Source organism: Alosa pseudoharengus, unplaced genomic scaffold, assembly GCF_046254945.1.
Source record: "Alosa pseudoharengus isolate Yale_2024_CS ecotype anadromous, Long Island Sound unplaced genomic scaffold, YU_APseudo_1.1 YU_APseudo_1.1_scf_10, whole genome shotgun sequence".
Classification (NCBI taxonomy): domain Eukaryota; kingdom Metazoa; phylum Chordata; class Actinopteri; order Clupeiformes; family Clupeidae; genus Alosa; species Alosa pseudoharengus.
The window spans coordinates 24,485,635-24,495,075 of record NW_027468565.1 but is presented as its reverse complement, the minus strand read 5'-3'; the positions used below and the strand labels follow the sequence as shown (position 1 = coordinate 24,495,075).

Sequence of the window (9,441 nt, the reverse complement as noted above, 5' to 3'; positions counted from 1 at the left end):
AATACATGTCTTAACTGGTATTATATCTCATCTAGAGGGTATATGCTTATAGAAAATATATAGTTTATGGTGTTTAATTTGTTTTCCCTGGACAGTATAGGCCAAAATGTATCCACTTTACACTAGATTCACCTTTACAGAATAGAGGGCAATGTATTGTGCATGGCATAGAGGAAGATGGGAAATGTCTTAAATGGTGTTATATCTCCTCCGGAGGGTATATGCTTTCAGAAAATATATAGTTTAGGGTGTTTAATTGGTTTCCCTTAATAGTGCAGGCCAAAATGTATCAGCTGTTCACTTGATTCGCCTATACAGAATAGAGGAGTATGTGTTATGCATGGTATGGAGGAAGATGGGACATAAGTTGATTGATGCTATATTTCATGTACAGTGCATATACTTTTAGAATATGTATAGTTTTGACTGTTCTATGACTTTGGTAAAACCATGACCTATGCATAGGCATGCATTGTTAATTATTAATGTTAAACTATATTTATTAGTATAGCATTTTTGCCAGATGTCACAACAATAGAGTCACTTGGAGGCTAACTGCAGTTATCCCATCTGCAACCTTCTGTCGAATTAGGACATGATCATGTCCATCTTCAACTTTGCCTTCACAATTTTCCTGCATTCACTAACATAAACATACTGTGCTGTCCGATTATTGTTTTAGACAAAAATTGTGCAAAGTAAAGGGGCATCATACAGGCCCCTCTGATTGGACAGACAGTATATCAGTCAACCCCTGGGCAAGAGGTCAATTACTATAAGACTTGCAAAATGATGGACTGATACTTTAGTGTGATATACTGTATGTTTCAGTGACCTCTAAATCAGATTACGTAAACACCAAAACCACTTTCCTAGGCTGAATAATGCCTAACTATGTGTTTGTACAGATTACACATTGTGGAACACTTACATGCAAAAACCCACTTGGCTCTATTTAAAGACTCAACAACCATTTCCATTGATTCAAAGGGCCACAATGTAAAAATAGACACCAATTTGGCAACAAACCAGTCTGAAATAAGCCAAAGGAATTCACTCTTTGAAAATAAAAGAATGTTCCTCAACAATGCAAGATTCTAAAAATCCATGTTAAGTTAGATGGGGTCAGATATTCTTTAGAATGTGTATTCTACAACATTCTAATTACAGTTTTGTCAGTATTTGCTGAAGAATAATGCATAAAACAACCCTCATTTTAACATATTTCCACTGGATTTTCATGGTCTTTTACTATGGTGTAAAGATCACCAATTGAAATATAAAAATGTGAAAATAAATTCTGTTGCAATTAGTTTTGGGTCAGACCTTTGCCTGGACTATTTGCTCCGTTGTGGTTAAATTAACTATATGTAATTACATTATGCCCTGTTTGCCCATGTTAACAAACAATTTCAAAAAACGTATAATACATTTTTTGTTTGTCTTGATGTAAGTTATCAACTCAGTAATTTTCATGGTGATATGTGAAGGTTAATTTTTTTCCCCTATTCACGTGAGAAAAATACTGTATAGGCACATGAATAGGGTATATTTGGGTCTTTTTCTAAACTTTCCCCTATCAGGATTCTTCGGGGCTTTTTTTCCCTTACTCAGGACATATTGAGGATTCTAAATTAGTTAAGTTTGCTTGTGTTGCAATTTGTTGAACCTTGACCCCTATTTTGGCTAAAAATGACTGACTATGTCTGATCTTGCAGTCTATACCTAATAAAATACTATTAAAACAATGAGATAAGTTCATAAAACATTTTTGGCCTGCATGTCTGACTAAGTTAATCAGGTGCTTCGTTTGAATAGGCATAGCATATCTTACAGCAGGCGTAGCCTAGGCGTAAAGATAACATTATGATTATGGTTCATAACATTCATAAACTGATTTGCTCTGTAGTCTAGTCTAGCCTATTAACAGTTTGTTCTATAGCCTAAGTTTTACAGCAAATTTCTACAATTAATGGAAATGTGGTATCTGAAGTGCATTTTGCATAGGTTCCTAAAATATATTTTAAAATCAGTAATCTATTGGTTATAACCATAATACTTACAGTTAATATACTACTGGATAGTCTATTGAAGGAGAGACGTAATCCTGCGTCTAACGTCATGACGCTAGACCCGAGAAGGGGCCATGAAAGCAAACTGCTGTAAACACAGGGCGGCTGCGCCTTAAGAAGGACAATAAGCTGGACGCGGTGTCAATGCCCTAACAATGGATGTAGCCGATATGGTTATAATCAAATTGATCTGTCTGCTGTGCTTCATTAAAACTAATCAAGGTGAGCGAAGTTCATTTATATTGCATTCCGTTGCATTAAACGTTTTTCGCGCTGTGAAAGAGTAGGGATGGAGAGAGACAGCTGACGAGAGCAACATAACGGAATCTGGCCTTCCCATTCTGTGGGATGCAAAATCAGCATTAGCTGCTAGCTTGCTACCGGTTGTTTTGTAGGCTTTGAGATTTAATAATATATGCTTCTTAAAATGCAATTACAATTGTAAAATCCTTAGTGGATATATACAATGTATGCAGACCTGGCACCACCAAGCTTGCGAGCACTGATGATGCAGGCTGGTTTTTATTGGACTTTCCTGTTAGCAATAAGATGGAGTGATGCTAACCTGCGACCCAAAGCATTTGGTTGAAATCACGGATTTATAAGGGCGAGAAAAAATTGTGTTACAGTATTTTTCTACAACATGAGTATAAAACACCTAACGACACCACTTGTTAACGACGCAGTTGGTAACACGCACCAACTGAACCTTGGAAAAATGCAATTTTGTTTTGAAAATGGGTGGTTAAATCGATTGAATTAGCTAGCTGGCTGATGTCAACCAGATAAGCTAGCTTCTTAGCATGTAAGCTACATTTTCGACATTATCACCGAATGACAGCCCTGCGTTGGTCTTTGTTATGATTGCATTTCATGTAACGTCAACGTTAGGCTACGTGGTTTTAACTTCAAAGCCGTTAAATGTGCAATGATATCTGGACCGACTTGTTTTATTGCATTATATCGGATGCAGGTAGCTTGATGGAGACCCCAAACGGTTTGTTATTGTTGAAACAACACAAGCTAACTCGCTAACTTATGAGAATTTTTCTCCGGAATGATGTCTGGAATTTGATGTCGGTTCTCGCGATAAGGTAATGGTGTCAGCAAACTGCTGATTGTAAACTCACCTGACGCTTACAGTGTACACCACTGATACTTTGACAATACTACTTCCAGTGTATCATTTACAAACAAACGCATATGACCCTATGTAATACAAGGGCCTATGTTAGAACAACAGTAAAATGCATAGCGGTAGGCCTACCTAGTAAGATGTTTCATGTCAGTCATTAGGCCACTAAGGAAATAGTTATTTGGAGATGAGCCATTAATTGAAAGCCTGCCAATCTTCATCATAGAGGTTAGATTTTTTAAAAACAGATTTTCCCAAAACCTCTATAGACTGTAGACTATGTTTTCCTTCAAGTAGCCTACATGATGTAAACCAGGAGTTCTCACACGTTTACAAGAACCTTTCTACAGTAGCATTACATCCCGGACCCACTTTGACACCATTCTCAGCTTGTTCAATAAATAGGCCTAATAACTATAAATAGTAGTGATTAAGACTATTATTGTTGTCACCTTTCCTACTTAATGAACAGGGTGTTTGTGCAAGTCTGGAAAAGTATGGAATTATGAAAAATGTTTACTATTTAGATGTATGGATGGAAATTTAGGGCGATGTCTAAAAAGTTCTAAGTTTTGCTCAAAGTAATGACTGACTATGTGCAAACAATTTCGAAGCTCAAAGGTCAAAATCTCAGCTCAGTGCTCTAACTGTAGAATTGTCAATTTAATTTTGGATAAACACATGCAGCTTCAGGTTGACCTCAGTCGGAACACAATTGTGTTGTATTGTTTTGTGTCAGTTTGGACAAGATGCGTTGCACAAGAAGACTATGACACACGAAAAGGAAGGAGATGTTTTAACACAACACACATTTTTAAACTTGGGTTTGAGTGCATATGTTCATATACTTGCATGTGCTTCATGTATGTTAATTATTGTGCAGTTATCTTAAAGGCTACTCTGAATAGCGGAAATGTTTATTTTACTGTTTTTGGAGAAAAAGGACTGGCTCTGAAGGCTGTTGGACCCGGATTTATTAGCCCATTATTGCATCATCACCAAATGTGCCAGTGGAACAATTTATGTATAGCCTATACACTTAATATGGACCCTATATTCTATATGCCATTGGAACACTTCATGTAGCCTATATGCCATTGGAACTCCTTATAGCCAATAGCCTCTATGTCAGTGTTTCTCAAACTTTTTCAGACGAAGGACCACTTAACCAATAAAAAAGAAAAGCTCGACCACCTAAAAAAAAAAGATTAGACCTACTTCAACAGTATATTAGCCTACACAATAGGCCTACCTTGCTTATTGTCTTTGCACTTTGCTTATTGTGTCAGAGGATTCATATGATTTAAACTGGCATATCTTACATAGACAGTGTTCAGAACTGTTTGGATTTACATACAAGTTGGTTCAATATTGCAAACAACTTCTCTATATTATATTTTACCATGTCTGCTCGCGGACCACTTAGGATAGCTTGTGGACCACCAGTGGTCCCCTGACCACACTTTGAGAACACGCTCTATGTCATTGGAACACCTTATAGCCAATTGGCTTTATGTCATTGGAACTCCTTATAGCCAATGGTCTAGCCTTTATGCCATTTAACCACTTTATATGTAGCCTATATGCCATTGGAACACCTTATAGCCTATAGCCTATATGCTGCTGGAACACTTTATATAGCCTGTAGCCTACCATTGGAACACTTTATGCACAGTCTATAGCCTATATGTCACTGGGACACCTTATAGCCAATAGCCTATATGTCATTGGGACTCCTTATAGTCAATGGTCTAGCCTTTATGCCATTTAAACACTTTATATGTAGCCTATATGCCATTTGAACACCTTATAGCCTATAGCCTATATACATATATACTATACATACTACATATATATATATGTATGTATGTATGCTGCTGGAACACTTTATATATAGCCTGTAGCCTACCATTGGAACACTTCATGTGCAGCCTATAGCATATGCTATTGGAACACTTCTTGTGCAGCCTATAGCCTATATGCCATTGGAACACTTCATGTGCAGCCTACAGCATATATGCCATTGGAACACTTCTTGTGCAGCCTATAGCCTATTTGTGGAACACTGTGTTCTTTACCTCCGTTTTCTTGTTTCTGGAACAGGTTACTACGGCAACCCACTGAACAAGTACATCCGGCACTATGAGGGCCTGTCCTACGACACTGAGGAGGTCCACATGCAACACCAGCGGGCCAAGAGGGCTTTGGACCACGAGGACCGGGTTCTCCACCTCGACTTCCACGCACACGGAAGGTGTGGCCCGTTTGGTGCTCTTTAGATACCAGACTCCGACCTGCTAGAGACAGCAGCCAGTATAAACGTTATTAGCTGTATTCAATAGTCCCTTTGGATAGCCATACTCCCCATCCAGTAGTGCTGATTCAGTACTTACTCCATGCATGTGATAATCCATAACACTGGCTGTAGTGAGTTACTGATGGTCTACCTAGTGCTCATCTCATAATCTTACTGTGGCCCATAACACCTAGTGCTCATCTCATAGTCTCACAGTGGCCCATAGTACCTAGTGCTGATCTCATGGTCTCACAGTGAGTGTGTGCGTGTGTGTGCGTGCGTGTGTGCGTGCGTGTGTGTGTGCGTGCGTGTGTCTGCGTGCGTGTGTGTGTGTGTGTGTGTTAGAGGTTCGCGGTTACAGCCGCGGACTCCGCGGTTTAACCGCGGATCGGGCGGATGACGTGAAGAAATATAATATTTTAATTAAATTCGGGCGGGTGGCGGTTGAACCAATCAAATGAAAAAAATATAGCCTATACATTGTTAAATTGTGTTACCTACATCCGAAAAAAACGAGCACACTTTGAAATAGTCAAATTTTAATCAGGCAGTTTGGCCTAGTTGCTTCTATGCATGCTGCTTTGTTTATCTATCAGAGACGGTGTTGCGGAATTGGTGTATTCCGATGTTTCACTGAGCAACCCCTCACGCACGCACACACACACACACACACACACACACACACACACTAAAGGTAACAAAGTTTAAATTAAGTAGCCTATCGTAGCCTACCAGCATGTTTTTCTCTCCAGTGTGCAATAAGAAAGTAGAATAGGCTACAGTGCAAGTTGACCGATGATTCATCTCCCATGTCGCGTCTCGTTGCAGAGCCTTGGTAGGCCACTAAGCAAATCTATGAGCCCAGCTGCCAGTATTGGAGGAGGCCTAAACATCTCGTAGATGAGACTGACTGGGTTATTTTGTTTCGATATTATATATAAAACACATAGTCATTTTAGCCTACCATTCAGGGAATAGGCATTTAAAAGGGAGACAGATTATGGTGTGATATGACTCAGAACTGACATCGGGCAATGGCAGTGCTAGATGTTCAGAACGTAAGAGCTAAAACTTCTACAAGCTCAGTAACATCCACAGCGGAAAAAAGAAGGTAAGAAAAATAGTCGGAAAACTTAGATGTGTAAGGCAAGCAAGCAAGTTGTTACTAAAAATGTAAACATGCACGTTGCACTGCTGTGCGGTGGGTTACAGTGCGTAAAGTAGCCTATAATGTGAATGACTTGTTATTTTATTAAGGATTTCTTTCTTTTTGCAAAAAATAAAGTACCATAGGCATTAATTAGTAGGCTAAATAGCAGCATGTTGAAATGATGTGCTAAATTGCGTTTTTTATTACAATGATACAATTGTAGGCTACAGGCTGCGTTTTATTTGGAGACTTTTGCAGACTGAGTTTGCTGCTGATATTCTGGGGATAGGCTACAACATAGCCAATGTAGGACTTTAGCCTTTTAATATATTTGCTGCATTGGATCAGTCTTTCTAGAACAGGCAAGAGCTTTCTAGCCTCACGTCAGCAGCACCGCATCACCCATATACATTAAAACAACCAGCGGATGGCGGGCGGGTGCGGATTTGAAAATTGGTCAAAAAACGTTGGTGCGGATGGATGGCGGATGGATGATATGTTTTGCTATGCGGTTACGGTTGAAATAATAGCCCATCCGCGCATCTCTAGTGTGTGTGTGTGTGTGTGTGTGTGTTCCAGAGCCCATAACTGAAAATATGAGCTACAAAAACATTTTTTTCATGTTGGTGCGGTTTTCTGATAGTGGGGTGTGTGCTGTTCTGGGATGGAGTTCTAGTCTAAAGGCACCATTAACAGTTTTTTGACCTTTTCATCTTACGTTTCCAAAATCATTTTGATAACATGACAAACGGCACTTCTGCCATCGTCTGAGCGGCCCTCTGTAGGCCCTCTGTAACACAGCAACTTTCTACTTTCTACTATGTAGGTGTATTGGTTTAGTGTCATATCATTATTTAGATCTTAGAGATCTGAAGGGTGGGTGTATTAGATGGGTGGGTATATTGAGTGAGTTCTTTGATATTATTAGAAGTATTGTTCTTTCGTCTTGGGAGAAATCGTCAGTGTCTGCATCGTCCCCTCTGTTGTCTAACACTCTAAGTAGCGCTCTGATGTTAGCGTCCACACCTCCACTGGCGGCAATATCTTACAACACCATGACTCATTCATGCCATGGTTGGCCTATGTCGCAGAGACACACACTATCTTCCAACACCATGACTCATGCCATGGTTGGCCTATGTCACGGAGACACAGTGCTTTCCAGATAATGGGAATGGGGGGAGTGCTGCAGATCAGAGGCGTGCTGCTGACAAAGGAACTGTGTGTGTGTGTGTGTGTGTCTGTGTGTCTGTGTGTCTGTGTGTGTGTGTGTGTGTGTGTGTGTGTGTGTGTGTGTGTGTGTGTGTGTGTTTCCGTCTGTCTAACTGTCTGTGTGCTCTGGCAGGCATTTTAACCTGCGCATGAAGAGGGACACCAAACTCTTCTCCCACAACTTCAAGGTGGAGATGTCTGGAGAGGAGATGGACTATGACACCTCTCACATCTACACAGGGGAGATCTACGGTGAGATTCACACACACACACACACACACAAAGAGACCGCTCACATCTACACAGGGGAGATCTACGGTGAGATTAACACACACACTCACACACACATACACACACACACACATACACACATACACTCTCAATCACACACACACACACACAAAGAGACCGCTCCCAACAAACACCTCTCACATCTAAACAGGGGAGATCTACAGTGAGATTCACACACACAAAGAGACCGCTCTCAACAGACACCTCTCACATCTACACAGGGGAGATCTACGGTAGGGGTGGGCAATATGGACAAAAAATAATATCTCTATATTTTTTGTGATTTTCACGATAACGATAATTAGTCGATATCCTTTAAAAAAAATTGTAAAAGTCTGAGTTACTTTACAGCTCATTATTTAGAAATAGCATCAATACAATAATAACCAATAACCTGTGACTTTTTAACCAAATCAACAATGCATTCACTCATTTCCAATTTTGCCCCCACTTGTGTGTGTGGCAATGACATGGTCTAGCCAGCTACATTAGAGAAGATGACTAGGCCTAACAGTTTCCCAAGAGAAAGTCTGAAGCTCCTTTCAAAAACCTTTACGTAGGATTCACTGTAAAACTAAGCAGACCAACAGAGTGCGTCTCAGTTATTTCCTTCGATGTTTTGTTTAAGAGAAATCATGTAGGCTAGCATTCCAAGTTACAGAATAGAAACTAATGCGTTAGCTTATGGCTAATGTATATGAGAAATCCCATAGAGATGCTAACGGTTAGCATAATCGATACACGTAGATATTTAGAGCGAACTTCAGTCCATTTACAAAAGGGTTAGGCTACATGAGAAGAGTTCTTTGTTTACAACTCACTATTAAAATACTCAAAGGCAAATGTTTTCTCTCCATATAATACTATGTAGGAAAAAATGTGACTGTCCCATCAATGCTACGTGAACAGAAGTAGCTGCACAAAATCCCAAGTAGGCTCGTCTTGATCTCGCTACACAAAATAAACATTAGGCCTGCGTGTGACAACGTGGACCCACTAGCGATCATGTGACACTTGCTCTGCTGCAACGGGGCTTCTCTTGCATACACCTCCTGGATTTAGTTAATGTATGGGGTTTCAATGCGTGATTTCGAGTGTTTTTTCCCCATAAGTAATTTAAATACTCGATAATGTAAATTTGCACATCGTTAAAACAACAATCACGATATTATCGCAGACGATATATATCGCCCACCCCTAATCTACGGTGAGATTCACACACACACACACACACACACACACACACACACACACACACACACACACACACACACACACACACATG

At 39.9% G+C, this 9,441-nt stretch overlaps 1 protein-coding gene across 1 annotated transcript in view; it reads left to right on the top strand.

Moving 5' to 3' along the window:
• Window positions 1-2,151: 2,151 nt before the first annotated feature.
• Window positions 2,152-9,441, top strand: part of LOC143104354 (disintegrin and metalloproteinase domain-containing protein 10-like) — a 26,918-nt gene continuing 19,628 nt past the window's right edge. The window contains exons 1-3 of the mRNA XM_076268388.1: window positions 2,152-2,294; window positions 5,311-5,461; window positions 7,999-8,117. Of these exons, the coding sequence (XP_076124503.1) occupies window positions 2,228-2,294; window positions 5,311-5,461; window positions 7,999-8,117 (337 nt within the window). The 5' untranslated portion in view covers window positions 2,152-2,227. The remainder of the gene's footprint in view (window positions 2,295-5,310; window positions 5,462-7,998; window positions 8,118-9,441) is intronic.